Source organism: Macaca fascicularis, chromosome 15 (assembly GCF_037993035.2).
Source record: "Macaca fascicularis isolate 582-1 chromosome 15, T2T-MFA8v1.1".
NCBI lineage: Eukaryota > Metazoa > Chordata > Mammalia > Primates > Cercopithecidae > Macaca > Macaca fascicularis.
The window spans coordinates 81,103,679-81,129,039 of NC_088389.1; the positions used below are offsets into that span (position 1 = coordinate 81,103,679).

General features: G+C 38.4%; 1 protein-coding gene across 4 annotated transcripts in view; it reads right to left on the reverse strand.

Annotated features, from left to right (window-relative positions):
• Window positions 1–25,361, reverse strand: part of SH3GL2 (SH3 domain containing GRB2 like 2, endophilin A1) — a 232,440-nt gene that overhangs the window by 42,127 nt on the left and 164,952 nt on the right. For all 4 annotated transcript variants that reach the window (XM_065530483.2, XM_015437118.4, XM_045373289.3 and 1 more), the window contains one exon: window positions 9,068–9,136. In XM_065530483.2, coding sequence (XP_065386555.1) covers window positions 9,068–9,076 — 9 coding nt within the window. In that variant the 5' untranslated portion in view covers window positions 9,077–9,136. The remainder of the gene's footprint in view (window positions 1–9,067; window positions 9,137–25,361) is intronic.

Sequence of the window (25,361 nt, forward strand, 5' to 3'; positions counted from 1 at the left end):
TGTTTTAGACAGGAAGTCCTTGCCCATGCCTATGTCCTAAATGGTATTACCTAGGTTTTCTTCTAGGGTTTTTATGGTTTTAGGTCTAACATTTAAGTCTCTATTCCACCTTGAATTAATTTTCGTATAAGGAGTAAGGAAAGGATCCAGTTTCAGCTTTCTACTTATGGCTAGCCAATTTTCCCAGCACCATTTATTAAACAGGGAATCCTTTCCCCATTTCTTGTTTCTCTCAGGTTTGTCAAACATCAGATGGCTGTAGATGTGTGGTATTATTTCTGAGGACTCTGTTCTGTTCCATTGGTCTATATCTCTGTTTTGGTACCAGAACCATGCTGTTTTGGTTACTGTAGCTTTGTAGTATAGTTTGAAGTCAGGTAGCGTGATGCCTCCAGCTTTGTTCTTTTGGCTTAGGATTGTCTTGGAGATGCGGGCTCTTTTTTGGTTCCATATGAACTTTAGAGCAGTTTTTTCCAAATCTGAGAAGGAAGTCATTGGTAGCTTAATGGGGATGGCATTGAATCTATAAATTACCTTGGGCAGTATGGCCATTTTCACAATCTTGATTCTTCCTATCCATGAGCATGGTATGTTCTTCCATTTGTTTGTGTCCTCTTTTATTTCACTGAGCAGTGGTTTGTAGTTCTCCTTGAAGAGGTCCTTTACATCCCTTGTTAGTTGGATTCCTAGGTATTTTATTCTCTTTGAAGCTATTGTGAATGGGAGTTCATTCGTGATTTGGCTCTCTGTTTGTCTGTTACTAGTGTACAAGAATGCTTGTGATTTTTGCACATTGATTTTGTATCCTGAGACTTTGCTGGAGTTGTTTATCAGCTTAAGGAGATTTTGGGCTGAGACGATGGGGTTTTCTAAATATACAATCATGTCATCTGCAAATAGGGACAATTTGACTTCTTCTTTTCCTAACTGAATACCCTTGATTTCTTTCTCTTGCGTGATTGCCCTAGCCAGGACTTCAGACACTATTTTGAATAGGAGTGGTGAGAGAGGGCATCCCTGTCTTCTGCCAGTTTTCAAAGGGAATGCTTCCAGTTTTTGCCCATTCAGTATGATATTGGCTGTGGGTTTGTCATAAATAGCTCTTATTATTTTGAGATACATTCCATCAATACCGAATTTATTGAGAGTTTTTTGCATGAAGGGCTGTTGAATTTTGTCGAAGGCCTTTTCTGCATCTATTGAGATAATCATGTGGTTTTTGTCTTTGGTTCTGTTTATATGCTGGATTACATTTATTGATTTGTGTATGTTGAACCAGCCTTGCATCCCAGGGATGAAGCCCACTTGATCATGGTGGATAGCTTTTTGATGTGCTGCTGGATTCAGTTTGCCAGTATTTTATGGAGGACTTTTGCATCGATGTTCATCAGGGATATTGGTCTAAAATTCTCTTTTTTTGTTGTGTCTCTGCCAGGCTTTGGTATCAGGATGATGTTGGCCTCATAAAATGAGTCAGGGAGGATTCCCTCTTTTTCTATTGATTGGAATCGTTTCAGAAGGAATGGTACCAGCTCCTCCTTGTACCTCTGGTAGAATTCAGCTGTGAATCCATCTGGTCCAGGAGTGTTTTTGGTTGGTAGGCTATTAATTATTGCCTCAATTTCAGAGCCTGTTATTGGTCTATTCAAGGATTCAACTTCTTCCTGGTTTAGTCTTGGGAGAGTGTAAGTATACAGGAAATTATCCATTTCTTCTAGGTTTTCTAGTTTATTTGCGTAGAGGTGTTTATAGTATTCTCTGATGGTAGTTTGTATTTCTGTGGGGCTGGTGGTGATATCCCCTTTATCATTTTTTATTGCGTCTATTTGATTCTTCTCTCTTTTCTTCTTTATTAGTCTTGCTAGCGGTCTATCAATTTTGTTGATCTTTTCAAAAAACCAGCTCCTGGATTCATTGATTTTTTGGAAGGATTTTTGTGTCTTTATCTCCTTCAGTTTTGCTCTGATCTTAGTTATTTCTTGCCTTCTGCTAGCTTTTGAATGTGTTTGCTCTTGCTTCTCTAGTTCTTTTAATTGTGATGTTAGGGTGTCAATTTTAGATCTTTCCTGCTTTCACTTGTGGGCATTCAGTGCTACAAATTTCCCTCTACACAGTGCTTTAAATGTGTCTCAGAGATTCAGGTATGTTGTAACTTTGTTCTCATTGGTTTCAAAGAACATCTTTATTTCTGCCTTCATTTTGTTATGTACCCAGTAGTCATTCAGGAGCAGGTTGTTGAATTTCCGTGTAGTTGAGTGGTTTCTATTGAGTTTCTTAGTCCTGAGTTCTAGTTTGATTGCAGTGTGGTCTGAGAGACAGTTTGTTATAATTTCTGTTCTTTTACATTTGCTGAGGAGTGCTTTACTTCCAACTATGTGGTCAATTTTGGAATAAGGGCGATGTGGTGCTGAGAAGAATGTATATTCTGTTGATTTGGGGTGGAGAGTTCTGTAGATGTCTATTAGGTCCACTTGGTGCAGAGTTGAATTCAATTCCTCGATATCCTTGTTGGCTTTCTGTCTTATTGATCTGTCTAATGTTGACAGTGGTGTGTTCAAGTCTCCCATTATTATTGTATGGGAGTCTAAGTCTCTTTGTAAGTCTCTAAGGACTTGCTTTATGAATCTGGGTGCTCCTGTATTGGGTGCATATATATTTAGGACAGTTAGCTCTTCCTGATGTATTGATCCCTTTACCATTATGTAATGGCCTTCTTTGTCTCTATTGATCTTTGATGGTTTAAAGTCTGTTTTATCAGAGACTAGGATTGCAACCCCTGCTTTTTTTTTTTTTCCATTTGCTTGGTAGATCTTCCTCCATCCCTTTATTTTGAGCCTATGTGTGTCTCTGCATGTGAGATGGTCTCCTGAATATAGCAAACTGATGGGTCTTGACTCTTTATCCAATTTGCTAGTCTGTGTCTTTTAATACACTGTTGGTAGGACTGTAAATTAGTTCAACCATTGTGGAAGACAGTGTGGTGATTCCCCAAAGTCCTAAAGACAGAAATACCATTTGACCCAGCAATCCCATTATTCTATATATATCCAAAGAAATATAAATTGTTCTATTATAAAGACACATGCACACATGTTTTCACTGCAGCACTATTAATAATAGCAAAGATATGGAACCAACCCAAATGCCCAACAATGACAGACTAGATAAAGAAAATGTGATATGTATACACCATGGAATACTAAGCAGCCATAAAAAAGAGAGATCAGGTTCTTTGTAGGGACATGGATGGACCTGGAGGCCATTATCTTTAGCAATCTAATGCAGGTAGGGACAACCAAATAGCACATGTTCTCACTTATAAGTGGGACAAAAATGATGAGAACACATGGACACATAGAGGGGAACAACACACACTGGGACGTAATGGAAGGTGGAGGGTGGGAGGAGGGAGACGATCAGGAAAAATAACTAATGGGTACTAGGCTTAATACCTGGGTGATGAAATCATTTGTACAATAAACACCCATGACACGTCTACCTATGTAACAAACCTGCACATATATCCCTGAACTTAAAATAAGTTTAAAAAAAGAAATAAATTGGACCTCAAAGATAAAATAAATAATAAAAATTAGCCAGGCATGGTGGTGTGTGCCTGTAGTCCCAGCTACTTGGGAGGCTGAGGCAGGAGGATCACTTGAGCCCAGAAGTTTGAGGTGATAGTGAGCATGATTGAGCTACTACACTCCAGCCTGGACAAAAGAGAGAGAGCTCAATCTCCAAATAAGTAAATAAATAAATTAGATAAATAAGTAGATGAATTGCCCACTTGAACATGGGGTAACTCACAGTGGTAACATAAATGTTAAAATGTCATATGAAAAACTAAAATATGTTCAAATTCTTAACTTCTCTGTCACTGAAGAAAATGCAACTATTAATAATGTATACACACCCACTTAAAGTACTGAGACTCCTGAACAAGAACAGCTAAATAAACAATCACGGAGACATGATGAAAACAGTGTCCTGGGAAGGTCTGTCTGGCAGCGAGATACAGGCAGGTACAAGAGTGATGTTTTTAATAGTCCCCTACTGACTCGGAAGAGTTAATGCATCTGTCCCCAAGCTGCCATGATTTAAAGCATTATCTTATGTATTCAGAAAGCCCAACTGACGACGTGTTAAAAAGAAAAACAAACAAGGTTATTAGAATGCTGTGATTGCTCCAATGTATTTTTTTGCTGTTAATTTTCTTGGTCCTTACCTTTAATGAATATAAGCTTGGAACTATATTGCAAACATGTAACTTACAGGAAGCTTGTTATCACTGAATTTCAGACTAAGGAGAAAGATGTCTTAACAGCTCATCTTGTTTGGGACTCTGGCCCTTCTTACATCCCCACACCAGGGGGTGTGTGTCTTAGCACAATGCTCCATGCCTCCCCCTTTCCTATCACACCATGAAGGAGACGTCCATAGGTGCACTCGGGGATATGTGTTGCTCAGAGCATTCTAGCTGGAACTCTACTCCTTTCTCTCCCACTTGAGAGAGATCGCTGGAATCCAAGTAAGAGTGACATCATTAAAAAGTGACATTATTAGTAACAAATCACTAAACACAAAACTCACAAGAGATGACTGGTGTGCCTCACATGATGGCAGGGAACTAGCGGGTCGGCCTGTGCTCCAACACGGGCAGTGGGAACTAGGGAGTCAAACATGGGCGGTGATAGGGAATTCAGTCATTCCTGAGGCAAAGAAACCACACACACAAACAAAACAACAAAACAAAAAACACACACCAAAAACCCAGCTTTGAGAGCCAAAAGTTTTGAGCCAGAATCTATCTCCCCATGGTTTCTACTCCTTAATTCTAGCTCTACCACTTGCGCTGGATAGAAAAATTGAACCCCTCTCCACCCAGTGACTGAGTGTATGAAGATAATGACCATGGACATTTCCCTATTGGACTTTCTCCACACCGACTCTGCCAATAATCCTCTCTTACTCTCATACAAAATGGCATTCTTTCTCAACAACTTACTCTTCCTAAAACTCAAGGCTGCTCCTTAAAAAGAATCCCATTTTTGTTGAAGCACCTATAGACATGTTTCTATCCCTAGTACATCTTCTGGGTTCAACAGTAGAGATTTCCCAGGATAATTTTCAGGCTGCAAAAGCGATACTATATTCCTCAGCTTAGAATTCTGAATGAACCATATAATCAGGGACAAGAGACATGTTCAGGATTTAGCTCAGACACCTTCTCTCTTCTAGAAAGCCTGATATACCCAGCCTGAAGATTCCATGGGAATCCTCCCCAGGACACCAAGCACTATGTTCTGTAAGGTACTGATTTACGTACCTATTTTTTAAAAATCAAAACTGGAAGCCCCTTGAAGACAGGGATAGTGCCTTAACATGGAGGCACGTTCTGAATAAATTAATGAATGTAACTGTAAACACAACAAAAAACTACACAATCATTGCAACAACTGAGAAAATTTGAGAAGGAATCAGAGTTCTTCAAATTTTAGAACTTCCTCTTGACAAAAAAAACCTATAGGTTTTCAAAGAAGAAATCCTCCAATGTTGCACCAGAGTAAGACATGTAGCCTGTGTTAAACAAAGCTTGTAAGCAACAGACAGCATTTAAAATGAAAACAAAAAGATTTCCATGCAAGGCACTTAAGAGGAGAGAAATAATGATGGGCAGGGATCCTACAGAGACAGCACAGCCGCAGGATTCCATCCAATCAGCTCAGGGAGAGGAGGGCTGCAGAGCTAAGGGATACACATGCTGATTTTACTGCACCTCAGCCAGAGAGCGGCTGGGGTGGCTGATTAGAGAAACACCCCTAGGAAAACCCACTTCTCTCTCCCAGTAGTGCTGCTTAAAGCAAACCTCTAATTTATTTCATTTTGTTATCTAATTGCACCTCCGAGAATACAGATGAGCAAAGGTCTCTCTACCCCAAATGCCTGATGAGCAGAAAACCAACTATGGAAAGGCAATTCTTCTGTCTGCTTGGGAACACTGAGCTAAAACATTTGTGTGAATAATAAATTAACAGGAGAGAAAAGATTTGAGAGTCTAAATCCAAAGCAAGTGCTTTTCAATTACCACATAAATCTTACACTATCCATGTAAATTTAGCATGGGTCGAGAGTACAAAATTTGCAATAGAGACACAGATGAAACAAAAGATAAACAGAATTAAACAGAGCAAAACAATTTCCACACTGCACTGAAACCTAAATCTCTCAATTTACTCAGGTAAAAACCCAAGTAAAGAGCCATGAGTATGTTCTTCAGTCAATCAGAAGTTTACTTTGTTGCCGGAATATCTGTATTTTGAAATAAAAGCTTCAGAAACATTTCTATAAATTAGGAGAAATAATCCTTATGCCTTACTTTCAGACTCAGAGAAAGGTCTGTTGGTATTTGCCTGAAGTAAAATCCTTGCAGGATTCTCTTTTATTTCAATTAGTTTGCAAAACTGGCATACATTTCTCATCAAAATAAATCTCCAAAGGTCTAATTAGTTGCTCAGTGATAGATTCTACTCAGGTATCCAAATTTCCTATTCTTTTTAGTCTCATTTAAGAAACAGAAAGTTAGTTTGTCTCAGTTTAGACAGTGAGCTGCCTAGCTTATTCCCTTTAGTACCAGCAGATGCTAAAAGGAAGTGTCAAATTCTGATTCCTGGTACTTAGTTCCAAATTCCTAAATACCTGCCTAATCTTTCATGAATTACATGACATTGGCCACGTGGCATACTATAAATGCTCTCCAGGGGTGCAGGGAAGGAGGAGCATCAAAGGACAAGGAGGGATCAAGCAAGACTGGGTGAAGACAGAGGCTGATTAACCCATGGGCTGCTCGAATGAAACGTGAGGAACTCCAATTTTATGGGCAGTAGAAAAGTCAAAGACAAGACATTTTGGAAATGTGTGTCAGTTCCTGGAGTGTCAGATGCTTTACAAGATTGATGGGTAAAATGCTATTTCCAGAACTATAGATATTAGTGGCTACCAGTTTGGGTTGAGGATCAGGTGGTATTTAGAACCATCCAGAGATAAGAAATAGGAACCAATGCAGACTTTGGTCTACCTGGAGCACGTAGCAGGCAGACCTCAGCCGTAAGTCTGGTTTTCCAGACTTCTGAAGGCTGGGACTCAAAATTCCAGTATAAAATCTCCTCACCAGCGGGTACGCATCAGTGAGGTCTATCTCAAGAACTTAGCCAGAATGACCAGCTGGGTCAATACTATGCAATCTGATTTCACAAAACCCTGCCTCTTGGCAACTTATCTTTTTTTGGGGGGGAGGGAGGAACTCAGCTATTCCCTCTTGCCTGCTTGCAGGCTGTTTCCTTTACCAGGCTCTGCTAACTCTTCCCCGTCTTCACTTAACTGTCAGGAAGGTTCTCCTTGACAATGCAGTATGGGTGAGTTTCCACTGTGCTGGGCTTCTGTAGCCCCATGAGTTTTCCTTCTTGCCACGCTGGTCATTACTTGCCCCAAGTTTGCCCTCCCCACTAGACTATGAATTTCATGCACTCAGGAACCTTGTCTATATCCTACCTCCTGGTTCATGGAAGACACAAAGAAAATATTTATTGAATTCATCAATAAACTCTTCAAGAGAAAAACTAAAAAAGACAAGGCAGAAAGTACCTAGGATTTTTTAAAATTTCCCATACTACACTGATGTATACCTAGGAATTTTTTGTTTGACTCTTCATACAAACATAGTAAAAACAGCAAAACTGAGGTAGCCTGTTGGATCTGATGTAGACTAAAAAAATATCCAGTCCCTAAAAAACTTCTAGTAGAATAAAAATCAGAATATTAAAAAATTGGTTTGTTATAATGAAGTACACAAGCAATATTCTTAACAATGCTTAAATGCGGTTTCTAGGTGCCACAGGATTGCAACATCCTCTTCTGTTCAAGTACAGGATTGGTACTCTCAGATCCATTACCCACCACCCACTTAAGACCTAAAATGTTTCTGTGCACAATGTAATATACACTTTTAATCATAACCCTAAGTATCACTTGCTCTGAAGAGCCTTAAAGTAAAAGAGAAAACATGGCTTATGTCCCAAGAAAAATAAAATGAGATGTTTTGTTCATCACTTGTACCCTCACTTGCTGAGAACCTATCTTTTAAGCAGAAAGCTAAATAAGCTACATTATTTTTAATCCTTAACTAAAATCCCCCAAATGAGTATTAGTATTCTCACTTTACATTCACTTAAAAAGGGGCTCTGCCGGACGCAGTGGCTCACGCCTATAATCTCAGCACTTTGGGAGGCTGAGGTGGGCAGATCAGGAGTTCGAGACCAGCCTTGCCAACATAGTAACACCCCATCTCTACCAAAAATACAATAATTAGCCAGATGTGGTGGTGTGCGCCTGTAATCCCAGACACTCAGGGGGCTGAGGCAGGAGAATCGCTTGAATCCAGGAGGCGGAGGTTGCAGTGAGCCAAGATCATGCCACTGCACTCCAGCTTGGGCAACAACGTGAGACTCCATCTCAAAAAATCATAACAATAATAATAATAAAATAGTAAAAAGAGTCTCTGACCAATAGATGGACTTTGGCGACACATGGTAGAAAGGGAAGTTTGAGCCAAGGTCGGACAGGCTCCAAAACTGTATTCTCTCCACTATACCTGGCTGCCTCTGGCCAATCATCTAGTAAGGAAGGTCCTTAAAGCCAGAAAGTGACTTAAACTCTCCCAAAAACATTTCGGATGTCATTCTACAGCTTCTTTTCTACCCATCTCACCCTAAGTCAAACATCAGCTCAACGCTGTCCTTATTTTTTAAAAATGATGATGAAACCCATCAGGAAAAGCACATTGTGACCTTTCACCCTCACTGAGGTTTTGCTCTCAGGACAGTACAAAGGGAAGACAGAATATTTTACATTTTATGTTTTAAAATATACATGAAAAGTAGTTGTAAATAACAAAATGTATTCTCAGAGACCAGTGGAAAACAGTTGCCCTCTCCCGTTTTCTCTTCTCCTCTAATTATGGCAGACATTTTTATGTCAAAGGGAACACTAGGCAGTAGTGAAGGCTTACCCTTTCCATCTCTTTGAAGTCATCATCTAGCTTGGTTCCTTCAGCTCCTCCAACCTTCTCACTCACTTTCTGTAGAAAATAAACACAAAGAAGGATTATTATAAACAGTTTCTTTAAAAAATGTGTTAGACATTTTAAGCACTTTCGCAAATATCATCTAATGTAATCTCACAACCATTCCCTGAGTTACGTGGAGAGTCTCATTTTTATAACAGCAGACTGTGGGTCTGACGGTCTGAACAACTTACTAAAGGCTATGCATCTGGTGGGTATAAAAGCAAGCATTCAAATTTGTACCTTCTGATTTCCACCTCAGTGCTCCTTCCATCAAATAAATCATTATATAACTACCTAATCCTAACATTTTCCTCTTGAAAGTTCTAAAGGACAACAGCACCATACAATAATCATTTCCCTCTGATAATAGATCTAAAATGCTACCTATGTAGAAAATTGCTGTTTCTTCAACCTAGTCCTAAATGGGCTATTGAACAGATAATCACAAACATCTATCAAGCTGTTATAAAAAGAAAAAAGTCTCAGCCCAGCTAATCTTCAGACAAAAGTACTTGTATAGTATAGTCTGTCTCATAAAGCTGTCTACATCCTTATGTACACAAGACAAAACATATGGAAAGTTGTTGAGGGCATTTCTTTGCTACTTGATCATTTTTTATCACACATTTTATATTTGTCAAATAACAAATGAAAAGAGTCATTAATCACATGTAAAACTCATGTTCATAAAAATTAGATACACTATTATGTTCTGAAATTGTTCTGAAATAATGATTCAAATTAAACACCAAGGGATCACACAAAATATACTCTGGTTTTATCAAAGACAGAAATACTAAACGTTAATGGCACAAGATTTTTTCATTCCCTTTAAAATACCCTAATTGTAAAGATAGATGCTTTTCCCTAAGCTGTCACTGTATTACATAAAGTTATCACACACAGATATCAAAGTATGATTTTTAATTTCCTTCAATATCAGCTAGGTTAAGGGTCTTTGAGAAGATTCCTACCATGACCAACCCACAGTAAACTCAGCAACAACCTGGTTCACCTCCCTCCAAAGGGCCCCTGGATACCCTGCTCCACCTCGTGGCCAGGAATGCGCTGATATCTCCTTGTTGGGGGGCCTAAGCTGTGTTCCTTACCCCCTCTGTCTGTTCTTCACTTCCACTTCCTGCCATCAGGAAAACTCTCAAAAGAGACCACTCTTGGGACAGCCACGAGTTGGAACTCTACCATCACTCTGGCCCTGCATACCAGATGCCACCCATTCCACCCCATCAGTAGGAATAGGAGAAACATGGCACAGTGGAAGAGCATGACATGGACTGACGCTCCATTCCTTGATAGGAACACAGAGTGGTTATGAAAATTAAATGGCATAAGAATTATAAGAGCATATGTTTGACCCTAACGGTATACAATAAATCCTAGTTCCCATCTCTCACCAATAAAATGTGTATCTGTTTACCGTATCCCAGTTTCTCCCATCAGTTTATTTAACTGTTATTTCATACTCTGAGAAGAAGCTGGCAATTTTCCTTGACATAATACAATCTTAGGTAGATAAAGGGCAATGATTTAAAGTGAAAGGTTATTAAATTTGTATCACTGACACATACTTTCACTTTCAATTTATCATTTAATATGTATACCCGGAGAACTATATAGAATATATATCATTACTACATTGCAGATGAAAAAAGTGGGGGTTGCATAAAGTACGATACTTGTCTACAGTAGACCTCTTTAGCTAGGAAGAAATAGAAGCAGTTTTTCCAGGAAAAACCCCTAGGAGTTTTTAAATCCACCCAACAGCTCTGAAGAGCTGTCCGTGGTGCTGGCTGTTTCTGTCTGAAGTTCCATTAGACTCAGAAGGCTAGAGGTGTACTCATGCCTTCACTCTTAATTCTTGATATCAGCCCTCTCACTTAACTTGTGCCCTGAGTGATGCTGACTGATGATGCCCTATTTCAGCAGTCTTCACAGATTTAGGATGTGTCTGACATCAATACCACCTAACCTGAAGCCTGTACCAACTGTGATCTTGTTTGTCAGCCAGCTTCTTGGTCTGCATTCGTAAGGGTTTTTACCAAACTAGAAATTGGGTGGGGGGGAGGTTAGAATTCAGTTGAGAACCTATGAGGCCAGGCACAGTGGCTCAAGTCTGTAATCCTAGCATTTTGGGAGCCTGAGGCAGAAGGATCGCTTGAGCTCAGGATTTCCAAGACCAGCCTGGGCAACAAAGTAAGACTCTGCCTCTACAAAAATAAAAATAAATTATTTGAACATGGTAGTGTGCACCTGTGGTCCCAGATACTCTGGAGGCTGAGGTGAAAGAATTGCTTGGGCTCAGGAGGTTGAGGCCACAGTGAGCCATGATTGTGCCACTGCACTCCAGCCTCGGTGACAGTTCAGACTCAGACTCAAACAAACAAACAAACAACAAAAAAAAAACAAAACAACCGCCAGTGAGTGGACCAGCATATTCAGGTTTCAGTAAAGGTTATTAATATAATATTATCCGTATCACCAAACCAATTTTTACTGTCACACCGATTCCCTCTCATTTTGCTCAGTGACAGCAGTTTTAGCCCACATGTCAGTTCCCTCCTGTGTCATATTTTTCAAGTACATAGTTTACCACCAAACTTGGGTTAGGAAACTCTAATCTAGTTGAACTCCCACACAATAAAGAAATATTTTCTACAAAACCCCAAATCAATTGTTGTCTCCATTCTACATGACTGTCTCACTATATTCCAAGATTCTTTTTTTGTCAAAGAGAATCATAGATCAACCCCTCATGTGACCTGTGACCTGTGATATTTAATTTCATTTAAAAAACAGACACACAAGGAAACATATAGCTGAGAGACGCCTTCATTAATAGAGAATCCTGGTAACCCTGTGTTAATCATGTTTTGACCAACTCTAGAGAATAAACTATTTCCCTTATCAAAAGCTCACATTTTCAATCCTATATTGTTAAATATAGAGTGATTTTAATTTCCTCTCTTGCATCCATCAACATCGTAGCACCACAGTAGCTAGATCATTCTATCAAATGAGATACTTGGATCCCACTGGCCATTAACAATTCGGAACTAGTCTTGACAACACACTGAGGTCAAGTCATCAATCCATTGGCTTTAACTATTTGGGGTGTGTGTGTGTGTGTGTGTGTGTGTGTGTGTGTGTTCAAAAAAGAGAGAGGGAGGAAGAGAGGGAAAGGAAGAAAAAGGGAGGAGTGCCTAAATGAGAATGAGAACAAGAGACAGCTTTTCTCTTCTCTATAAAAGCTGACATTTGAGCTGCTGACAGAGACAGTTCACCGAATATAGCGAATGATGTTAGCAGTTAGACACTGATACTGGCCTGACTGGTTGGTTGATATAAAAAAATTCTTATGTAATTAGATTCCTGGAGGAAAAAGTAATATTAAAAATAACATCTATATTGTTCTCTGGGCTATTTTTCCAAGTCACAAAGGAGCTAAATCTATCAAGGCCCTGAATTAAACATAGTGGACTATGTAACAACTGACTCATTCCTTAGGAGTATGGCAAATATTTTTTCTTCCTTTTCTTTAAATAATGTTATTAAAACTTCCTTTTATTTTATGCATAAGGATCAAGGTAAGGAATACAGGCTCACTGATAATGAATTCTGTTTCTCCTTACCTGGTACCGCTTATTTGATGCTATTATTTTTCCAGCGAGGTGATATCTAAAATTGAGACTTTACAGTACTGAATATTATCTGATGCCACTTAGTACACTTTAACATATCTGCCATTTGAGAAATTGTTCACCTATTTAAAAGCAAAAGATATGAGAATCAAACAGAACAGTACAAGTGAACCAATATGTCCCCCTATATCATCCAAAAAAACCCTAAAAACAACTCCTAAAAACAAATCCCCTGTACCACCTAAAAGCCTAAAAACACTGATGGTTCAAAACCTTTAAAGGTGCCCATTTAGTACAACATTGAGACTTTATACTTCTAATCTATTACACTTCCCATACACTCTGTATTCCCAACAAACTAAAAATCTCATTTTCCTCTTATTCTTTATTGTCTTCCTCACAAGAGGTATTCAGTAAAGATTGCAAATACTAATGTAAAGATGCCTTAGAGGCAGCATAAACCAAGGCAAATAAGACTGCCCACCTCATTCTGGGATGGTATTTCAAATAGCTCAATTTTCAAAAAAGAAAATAACTAATACAATCAACTCACGCTTTAAATTAAAAGTCTTAATTTTAAGCCTGCAGTATCGGACATCTTGTGCTACATTTTTTCCTATACCAAATAAGAAAAATGTCAAAGACAACCACCAGCCAGAGATAGCTTAAATAAATGACTACTGTTTTCAGCCCAAAGGATGCTGTCCTGCTTTCCAATAATGACTCATCCTCCCCCAGTTAGCTGTCACCTCTATGCAGAAGACATTCCATCCTCTAGGGGTGGCTCTGATTCTTCCCAGCATTGTGTTTCATTTACTAAATGCTTAAGAGCCAACTACTGTGCCTACAAACTGCCATTTATAAAGGTCTCCTTGAAAATCGCATCATCAGTGAAATTCAATAGACTTAAGACCAAATTTATTCATGCCTCCCACATTGCCAGTTTATTTACCTCTGAATTTCCCTGATTTTGTTCAGCCACTATTCATCATGCAAAGCCAGGTTTCCTTACCATCCACCAAATGTGCTGTTTGTTCCCTCTGCTTTGTACCTGAAAGTATTTCCCTTTTCTAATCTTCAAATTCTACCAGTTGCCAAAAACGCCCACCCAGATGACATCTTCTCCATCATCTGTGACTCCCCATCCGAACTGGAAGTTATCGCACTTCCTCTGCACTCTTAATGAGACATCATCTGTTGGATTACCTGGAATGAACTACTCCATGAGTAAAACTGCTGAGCGTATTTGCTCATATGAACTGTAAGCTGCTAACGGAAGAGATCATCTATCATAGGTTCTTTTATTTGAAAATGTCTGAGTCTTCAGTAATTAACATAGTGCTTGAAGAGCAGAGCAGAAAATATTTATCTCAATGAATTATTCTAAAACTAAAAATTGCATGTAAATTAAATAAGGACCCTTAACTATGAGTCAGCATTGGTCTGTATTTCTTAAGAGTTTAATCTCCAGTCCAAAGTATATCTTTTACTCTATCAACAACAGGGAAAGAGCAAGAAAATTCAACAAACTATGATGTATGACATTTTAGTTACAGCCAAGGCTAAAGAAAATTCTATCTTCGTTGTAACTATTCTGCATTCATCCACTAAATGACTTTCATTACAACTGCAACTAGCATTAATGACTTAATTCTTTTCATTAATCCTGGTGCCATCTAAATACATGTATTTTAGTTTATATGCATATGCACATATTTGTATATATAAACATACACAAATGTTGGCAAGTGTGTTTTTGTGTGTATACTCACATACATTTGATGGAAAATAAATATAATACTTTTCCAAAATACTTTTTTGAAAAATCACCATAATTTTAAGTATAGCACCATTTGTTTACTCATATTAAAACAGAATTACTTTAATTAACATTCTATAAATTAAGTATGCATAAGTTTGAAGAGTAGAAATCAGAATTCATAGAGTATCCTGCCTAATCTGCATTATGGGGCAATCCATAAAATTATTTATTTATATGTACAAAGAAATACCAATGACAATTCAGTAAATGAGAGTCACTTTAGGCAAGCTTTTTAAAAATTGGATTTAGAGTCAAGAGACATGAATTCCAGTCTTGGAAATGTCACCTAATAGTTGTGTGAAAAAGAAAACACCTAACCTCTTGCTGCCTCAATTTCTTCACCTGAGCAATGAAAACCAACATCATCTAACACTGACTCTGTTTTTAGAATTAGATGAGAAAATATGTGTAAAAGCCCTTTGTCAACTATCAAAGAGCATAATTTAAATAAGGGATTATTATTCCTTAATAAGCAGTCTTAAATGAAAGATGGAATTTTAAACTATTACATACATTTAGCAAAAAAATCTAAACGTAATTTAAGTGTATTATTAAAGAACAACATTACTTAATGTACAAGCTCTTTAGAAAGACATAATAACTAGCCCTGTAGGGCACTACTGTATTCTCAATATTTATAGAAAGGCATCACCTCTGATAATATATAAAAGACCATCCTCTGACTGTGCGAAAGCTCTTTGTTATTCTTCGTTATTTAGTAAAGTACTAAAACATTTAAAAATACAATACAATACTTGATGACATATCAAATATTTAGAGGGAAAAAGAAGAGTGAAATTTCAGCAGTATTCTTTTGGTATTTGGCTAAATACACATAGATCTTGTTTTTCCAGATGGTGGTATCCCCATGTATAATAGACAGGGTGGATTCACTTTACGCAATGTATGTCTCACACTAGTCTTTCTCAGCTGTCATTAAGTTGGAATGCTTAAATGCCATGATGTTTTGAAAATGGATTTCAAAAAATACATATTTATTTTCCTATCCAGAAATTTAGCATTTTCTTAGAAAATGAGTAAAGGCATTCTGTCTATCTAAATTGAGATAATTTTATTTCTCACTATCAAAAAATTGTATATTTAAGAAAATTGGAAAGTTTCCTTTTATATAATATAAAAAACAGTGATGTTCCCACAAATTCAACAGGATGAAGACTGATTTTCTTTGAATATCTAGAGCTAAAAACTTTAAAACAAGTTTGAGTGAGTTAAGTACTTGGCCTTTTTCCCAGCTTCCAGCCTATTTTGTTCCTTGCCAAACACTTTATGGAAAATGCAGAAATTGATTTGTATGATGCTGTGATTGTTTCTGGTGTGGTTCACTGGGGTTAAAAGTAATAACTTTTTCAGCCCCATTTCCCCAAGATGAAAAATTCCCATAGACTATGGGGCAAATTACTTACATCCTTCAAAAGAAGTTGGAAAAATTTATGATAGAGGGATCATACAGAGATTTCAGCTCCTTCCTGGAAAGATGGTTTATAACTACCCATAGTTTCATTTGCAAGGTTTCCTGTTTTTGTATTACAGAAAATTTTTTGAGTATATACAATGTGCTGAACAAAAAATAACTGGCATTTCTCTATTTTTCAACTCCCCAAAATAATTTAGTTTATCATCGGATAAGGGGCAATTTAAGAGGGCAGTTCAGCAAGCAGGGATGATATTTCCATAGTTTCCCATCCCTGGCAATAGGAAAAAATTTTATACATTTTCATAGTCCACTGCAATAACCCATTGAAGTTACACAAAATATAAAAAGACAGTGTCTGCTAATAACAGAATCTAAGACTTGAGGTCTGATTTATGCCATGTAGTAGTTTTTTGAATTCTATTTAAAGCTAGTCATAAATCCCCTTGAGAAAAAAAAAAAAAAAAGCAACTCATAAAGAGGAAAAAAAAAGTGCTAGTAATTACTTTGGGATTTCTGAGCTGGTTACTAAGTGGTCTAGAACCTAATGCTTGATGACTCAGTTGATAAGTCCAAAGCAAGTCAATCAGGATTTCTCATTTGTTAAGAGAAAGTTTCTGGCTAGCCCCTTTCTACTAACCAATTTTGTGAATTGAAATTACAAACTACCCTGGGCCTATGTCCTCATCCACAAAATGGGGCCAGAACAGGGTGGGCCTGGGTAATCAGGAGAGTTCTAAGATACATTACAACTATAAATTTCATGCTTATTTCTGTGATGGTGAGTTGCATGCATCAACTTCACAAGTCTACAGTATCCAGTTGTTCAACCAAACTAAAGCAATAGCTGTGAAGCTGTTTTGTGGAAATGGTTAACATCTACAATCTGTTGACTTCCAGTAAAGAAGATTATCCTTCATAATGTGGGTGAGCCTCATCCAATCAATGGAAAAGCCCTAAGGACAAAGCTGAGCTGACTTTGAGGAAGAAGGAATTCTGCCTCAAGAATGAAGCATCAGCTTCTGACCAAGAGTTTCTGAGCCTGCTGACCTGACCTGCAGATTTCTGACTTGTCAAACATAACCGCATGAGGAAATTCCTTGAAATAAAATTCTCTCTCTCTTTCTCTCTCTCTCTCTCTATATATACACACACACACATATATACACACACACACATATGTATACATATGTGTATATATATGCATGCATATGTATGTGTGTATGTATATCCATGTATCACTGTTCTGTTTCTCTGGAGAACCCTAACTGCTACAATTTCTACCTGCTGCAGTACTATTTATAGCATAACACAGGCAGACCATATATTAGGAAAGGGAGGAAAAGAGAAAGTACTATGCAAGGTGCTTATAAAGAAAATGCTATGACACATTTTTTTTTTTTTTCAGATTAGGGTTATTTTGGTACAAGTTCCATTCTTTAGAAAAAAAAACACAAAAACATGTTAAGATTAAACCCACCAAATGGAATGAATATAGCAGCACTCAAATTGAATGCCTACTATATACCTGGGACTTTGCAAGCACTGAAGGTTTTAAATGCAAATAAAATAGGCACATGCTGTCTGGGAACCTGCAGTTTTGTTTAGGTGACTGTATATATAAACAAATCATTTCAATACAATGGTGTACATACATTAACAAAAGTACAGAGTTCATCATGGACAATTAGAACATAGCTGAGAGAGAAGAGTAGGCTGGGGAAAGCTTCCTGTAGGCTGGGCTGATTCTGAAAGGAATTAGTAAGCCAGATGAACAGACATGGGATCGGGAAGAAGCTTTATTACATAGAAGTTTCTATATGACAAAAAGCAAACAAGCAACAAATGTAGCATATGCACAGGAGAGTGCATATATTTCAGTGTTGTCAGAGCTCAGAGGTGACTGCTCAGGGAGAACATGCATCCAGAGTACAGTTGTGAGTCAAGGAAGGAACCCTGAGCATCAATAACAATTAAAGATGAAGCAGGGAAAGAACCAAAGAAACCAACCAAAACCAAAAAACAGAAAGTAAAGGGAAAATTAGGAAAGAACAAGGTCACAACATTCAAAGAAGTTTCCCTAATGAGTATAAGCAAGCCCAGAGGATGGGCAAGGAGGTAGCAGTAGGGTGCGGCTGAAACAATCTTTTCAGAGTCATTAGAATAACAGTCTGATAGCTTCCGGCAGTGCAAACTGCATATATGTGATGTAGGTTAATACAATGGGCTTAGAGACAAAATAAGCATGATCCAAAAGACACTAGGAATCAGATAATAGGAACTACATCCCCATATTATTTTTCTCAGATAAATTTTATTTGTTCATTTACTTTTTAAAATTGTTTTAAATTATACTTTAAGTTCTGCGATATATGTACAGAACATGCAGGTTTGTTACATAGGTATACATGTGCCATGGTGGTTTGTTGCACCGATCAACCTGTCATCTACATTACGTATTTCTCCTAATGCTATCCCTCCCCTATCCCCCAATCCCTCGACAGACCCTGGTGTGTGATGTTCCCCTCTCTGTGTCCATGTGTTCTCAAAGTTCAACTCCCACTTACGAGTGAGAACATGTGGTGTTTTGTTTTCTGTTCCTGTGTGAGTTTGGTAAGATTGATGGTTTCCAGCTTCACCCATGTCCCTGCAAAGGACATGAACTCATCCTTTTGTATGGCTGCATAGTATTCCATGGTATATACGTGCCACATTTTCTTTATCCAATCTATCATTGATGGGCATTTGGGTTGGTTCCAAGTCTTTGCTATGGTGAACAATGCTGCTCTGTTCACATCCTCATGTTTTTGTGTACAATATTGCCCTCTTCCATCTCACTTTCTGCCTACAGAAATATCATTTGGAACCACAGGAAATGCTCATGAAAAGTACAGTAATTGATGGCTGCAGGGCTCTAAGACTTGGACACTTTTTTCCCATCCATTCAAGGTAGGCATTTCAGCTTTGCAGAAAGCCAACATCAGGGACAGACTGCAAGCTGATGGATATTTGAATATATCTGAGAGACTTCCTACATGTATTTCACACCTCAGTATAGTCAGTTCTCCATATAGCATTTTATGTCACCAAATGTGGCAGTGAAGCTCTATCCTGAGATAAATGTTCTTCCTTCCTAAGCCAAAGGAAGCTACTGGCACCATGCTCATAGATGCAATAATAAATCATAAGCTTTACCTTAGCTAACAATAAGAAAGAGATATAAAGAGACTGCAGAGGTAGTCATAAAAGTGGATGGGCTACCAGGGGGCATGCAAGAAGAGACCCCAGACAGAAAAATCACTGACTTCTCTATGGAGGAAATAAAAGTCCTGTTACTGAGAAATTAGGACCAAAAATATAACCACACAAAACTCAGAAAGAAGGATTCCTGTCTGAGGTATGAAATTAGAAAATTAATATCTGTAGTAATTCTATGATCTAAATCAAAAAATGTAAAAAGCCTCCTAATGACAGGGCAGACATACATATCCATTCATCCATACATACACAAACACATTTCATTTATAATCTTGGGCTGAATGTCCTGAATGCTAAGCAGCTCATCACCGTCTAAGAAGGCTATGCACTGACAGATGCTCCACTTTGCTTCCACCCCAAGCCGTGAGGTCTGCTGCCTGCAATGCAGCTGACTCCCTGCTGATAAACAATACAGGCTTATGCTGAATCAGACAAGAAATTGTGGAGGCTCCCCTACTACACAAATTCCTGGCTTGTTTTCTTCGCACAGTCTCAGGTATCAGAACTGTACTTGTCCTCTGCCCCCACAGAGTATAAGTATGTAACACGAAAGGCTGCTGCAATAGATGAAACATATATGCAGAGTAATGTCACTGAATCCCATACCACCTACCTGCTAACTTAAGCTCTTCCTTCCCATTACGCTTTCCACGTATGGACAGAGCTGCCAGCTTTATCTTTCCATTTCCTACTGCCTCAGTCAACTCTGTGCCAATAGAGTTGTCCCTCATTGTATGCAGGGGATTGTTCTGGAACCTAGAATCCCTGTGCCTACCAAAATCTTACATACTCAAGTCCCTCAGCTGGCCCTGTAGAACTCACATATACAAAAAGTTGGTTCTCTGCACAGGCAGGGCTCACATCCCATGAATATTATATATTCCATCCACGTTTGGTTGAAAAAAAAAATCCGTGCATAAGCGGACCCCATAGTTCAAATCAGTATTGTTCAAGGGTCAACTGTAGTTATATGTCACACTCTTACATAAACACAAATCTCATACATGCACACACACAAATATATAGGGAGCATTTTATAAATAACAGACATTTCTGGATTTTCTATAGATTTAGCGTGCTTATACTCATACACTAAACTGAAGACAGGCGCTAAGTACTATTGCAGGATTCCAACCCAGCACTAATGGCTTCCTTTTCTTTCAAGTTTCTGCCTAGTGCTTTTCAAGCCATGTGGAAGACTTGCTCTTGAATGAGTTGACTGCTTGCAGAGCTCTGATGAAAATGTGTCAAAAAACAAAATACAGAAAGGACACAGGAAACAGTCTCCTTTTAACTCTGCTTAGGCTTAGTAATGTGCTAATGTCAACATCTGCCAGTGAGTGGTAGGTAGCGAATATCAGGATTCTAGGAGGCTGTCCTTTTAGTTAGTCAAGTGAGATCTGAGAGGAAGAGATAGAGGAATATTTAGAAAGAAAAGACTTTTAAGAGACTGGCTACCCCTTCTCATGATGTGGCAAAAGTGAAGCAGAATATGTACCAGGAAGGGAGCCCGAAGGCAGCACTTTTGAAGTTACTTGTCCTTTAGCTCTGGAATGTAGGGGAAAGAAGATAAAATGCATTACTTTGTAAAGATATAATTTATATCCCATAAAAGGTTCATCCACTTAAAGTATACAATCCAGTGATTTTTAGTGTATTTACAGAGTTATGTAATCATCACCATACTCTAATATTAGACCACTTTCATCATATCAAAAAGAATTTTTTTACAGCATTCACTGCCCAGGCTCCTTCCCCCAACTCCACCCCACCCTTGGTAACCACACATATACTTCTGTCTCTATGGATTTACCTACTATGGTTTACCTACTATGTTTTATATAAATGAAATAATATAATTATGTGGTGTTTTGTCTCTGGCTTGTTTCACATAACATAATGTTTTGAAGGTTCCTCATGTTGTGACATACATCACTGCTTCATTCCTTTTATGGCTGAATAATATTTCATTGTATAGATAATCCATACTTTGTTTATTCATTCAACTGTTGATGGACATTGTGTGCTACTTACTAGGTTGATAACTGTGGGCAAACTGTCTTACCTCTTAACTTTTCTAATATGTGGATAAATAAAAGCTACCTCACAGGGCAGTTATACATGAAGTTATGTGAAGACTGTACAATATAATTGAGTAAGTGCTTTGTCAACTGTAAAGTACTTCACCAATGCAAGAGATTAGTGTCAATCTATGAGCACCAATATATGTCCTGTTACCTAAGAACAAGGTGATATCATATGAAAACTCACGGATATGGTAACTATAAACTTCCAAAATGCTTCTGCCTCAGACAAACATGTGGCTGAAGGAGGAAGCACAGATACTTTCCAAAAATCCAGGTAAATTAAAAGGTTGAGGGCAATTAGTCTAAAGGGTGTCATTCCAGATGATCTTGAAAAGCAAAATAATGTGCCTGTGGACACCTGTTATGGAGTGATGAACTTGAGATTTACATTTCAAAATGCAATTCTCTACTGAGAGTGCACTTTCTAGAAGGGACCTATATTAAGCTTTCTTATCAAATCAACTCAGGTTACAAGAGTTCTTTAGTACACTGGTTCACTGAGCTGGCAAGCAGAGGTTAAGGGAATGTGAGAGGGAAATAAACACATTCACTAGCCTATGCAGTCTAGTTTTGTTTTGTTTTGGCAAAACGAAGGATTACACTTTTGATGTGGGGTGAAGGTTGTAGGAATGAGGAGGTCTGACCACCCATCAAAAAAGAATCACTGCAGAAGTAAACTTATGATTTGATGGGAAGATATCATCCCACGGGTACATACTTGTGCTGAAGAGTGGGGAAGGCAGCAGCAGTAAGAACTGCTGAGGACGTGGGGAGTGAAGTGACCAGGTGTGCTATGTTCAGACAGCCAGGTGTTACAGAGAGAGGACTGAAACCCAGGTCCCCTGATTCCAAACCCAATCAAAATTCTGTTCCCAGGAAAGGATCTATTTGGGTTGGCTATAATCAACATGCAACTTCAGTGTGCAAAAATCTTTTAAATTTTTAAAAATTTGCTTCTTATATCTGTTTATATTGTTAAAAGCTGTTGGTAAACACTTTCTTGGAAATGAACAAGAATTGATTAAAATCAATTAGGCTTTACTGTCCTTCAATAATAAATCCATAATCTCCTTCCTTTGCCTATAGGCCTATTGAATCACATTATTACTAGGCCAATTATACTCTTCCCCATGAAGACTTCCAAACCCCTTTGTGCTCCCATGGCCCCTTTTAGATAGTATTGTTAGATAGTATTTTAAAGTATCGTTGTTTATATGCATGTCTCTACAAATTTTTTGAGTTCCTGCAAGGCAGTGATTTTGATCTTGTTCATCCCTCTTTCCCAGTGCCTAGTGCAGGCCTGAAACATGCTCCAGAATATATCAGCAGACAAGGAGGCAGTGGAACAGTATACCAACCTCTATACTAATTTGTTCTGCTTATTCTTCCTTTAACTTCCAATTTCTAATTAATTCTCTTTGATATCATTCCCCTGAACCATCATTGTATTTGTCTTTTCCTCTTTCCCACCAAATATACCTCTTGCACTGGCAAACCTTGAGGGCAAAAGTCAGTTCCAGGAAAAAAAAGTAACTAACAACTCCGGTCACAATCTCCCAACAGCACTACCTTAACAGTTTATGTTTTAAAGGGTAATATTAATGTGCTGCTATGATTGTTGTTGAGAATATGATGAAGTCTGAAAAAAGAGTGAAAGTGAGTTGGCCTACTCAACGCTCATGTCATTTAAAACAGTCATGATCAGACATAACATGACAGTCAAATGTGTTGTCTTTTTTATATGCTTGTTTCCCTTCCACAGTATCTCCTCCTCCGCCATCACAGGTCAGAACCTGACTACCTTGTAATTTCTGCCACTTGTTCATTTAAAAATAGTCACTGAATGTCTTTTGTATGTCAGGCACTGAGGATACTGTGAGGAGGATGTGCAAAGGCCCAGGGGTAAATAGGGAAAGCATGGCTCCTCCAAGAGACCAGCACCGATGAAAATCAGAGAGGAAGGGAGAGAGCACTTGAGATGAAGCTGAAGACACTGGCAAAAGCCAGAACCTGCAAGCCCCTTTGGACGAAACAAAGGCTTCCATCCTAACAGCAATGAGGGAGTCTATTAAGTCAGCTTGGGCTGTCATAACAAAATACCAGAGACCAGGTAGCTTAAACAACAGCAATTTACTTTCTTGTGATTCTAGAACTAGAAGCCTAAAATAAGGGTGCCAACGTGGTTGGTTTTTGGTGAAGGCTCAATTCCTGGCTTGCATGTGGCTGCCTTCGCCTTCTCACTGTGTCCTCACATAAACCTTCCTCTGTGGTTGTGTGGAGAGAGAAAGATGCTCTCTCTTTCTCTCTCTCTCTCTCTGTGTCTCTGTCTCTGTCTGTCTCTCTCTTTCTCTCTCCCCCGCCTCCCCCTGCCTCCCTCCCTCTTCCTCGTCTTATAAGGGCATGAATTCCATCAGCAGTGTCCTACCCTCATGAACTCATATAACCTTAAATACCTCCCAAGGGCCCCATCTCCAAATACCATCACATTAGGCATTAGGGCTTCAACATATATTTGGGGGAACACAAACATTCAGTCCATAGCAGGGAGAAACATAACATTTATAATTTTAAAACATCACTCTAGATATACTTAGTGCAAAGCCACTCAGCCAAATAACAGCTTGGCATAACCAAAGGACACTGCTTTAGGAAAAGGTATCATTCCTACCATAAGGGCTATACAACGTTTTGCTTTCATCTGCAGAACCAGAGTCGTGACTGTCGCAAGGCTGGCATGTACAAGAACATATGGCTCTCTCCGAAAGTTTTGCATGCCTCAAGTCCCAAATCTGCTAATAAAAACATCCTGTTCTCTAAGTAAGCTTAAGTGTGCACTTACTTAAAAAATTGTTTCTATCCTTTTGTTTTGGTTCCTCTCCTTACACAGCATATTAAAATCTTCAGTGAGATTTAATTTTCTGAAGTCTAAGAGAAATTTTCCCAATGAATTATAGTTTCCTGAAAATTTTGCCACTTTGTTGAATTACCATCCATTCACGTCATATTTAGAGCAACTTAGAGTATGTTTGACCTGTCATTTAAAATTCAGGAGAGTATCTTCAACAGATGCAGAAAAGGCCTTTGATTAAATTCAACACCCCTTCATGCTAAAACACTTAATAAACCAGGTATTGACTGAATGTATCTCAAAATAGTAAGAGCTATTTATGACAAGCCCACAGCCAATATCATACCGAATGAGCAAAAAGCTGGAACCATTCACTTTGAAAACCAGCACAAGATAAGGATGCCCTCTTTCACCACTCCTATTCAACACAATATTGGAAGTGCTGGCCAGGACAATCAGGCAAGAGAAAGAAATAAAGCGTATTCCAACAGGAAGAGAGGAAGTCAAACTGTCTCTGTCTGTAGATGACATGATTGGATATTTACAAAACCCCATCATCTAAGCCCAAAAACTCCTTAAGCTGATAAGCAACTTCAGCAGTCTTAGGATTAAAACAAAATCAATGCGCAAAAAATCAAAAACATTCCCATACACTAATAATAGACAGAGAGCCCAATCATGAGTAAACTCCCATTCACAATTGCTACAAAGAGAATAAAAAACCTAGGAATACAACTCACAAGGGATGTGAAGGACCTCTTCAAGGAGAACTACAAGTCACTGCTCAAGGAAATAAGAGAGGACACAAACAAATGGAAAAACATTTCATGCTCATGGATAGGAAGAATCAACATCGTGAAAATGGCCATGCTGCCCAAAGTAATTTATAGATTCAGTGCTATTACCATCAAACTACCACTGACTTTCTTCACAGAATTAGAAAAAACTACTTCAAATTTCACACAGAACCAAAAAAGAGCCTGTATAGCCAAGACAATCCTAAGCAAAAACAACAAAGCTGGAGGCATCACACTACTTGACTTCAAACTATACTACAAGACTACAGTAACCAAAACAGCATGGTACTCATACCAAAACAGATATATAGACCAATGAACAGAACACAGACCCCAG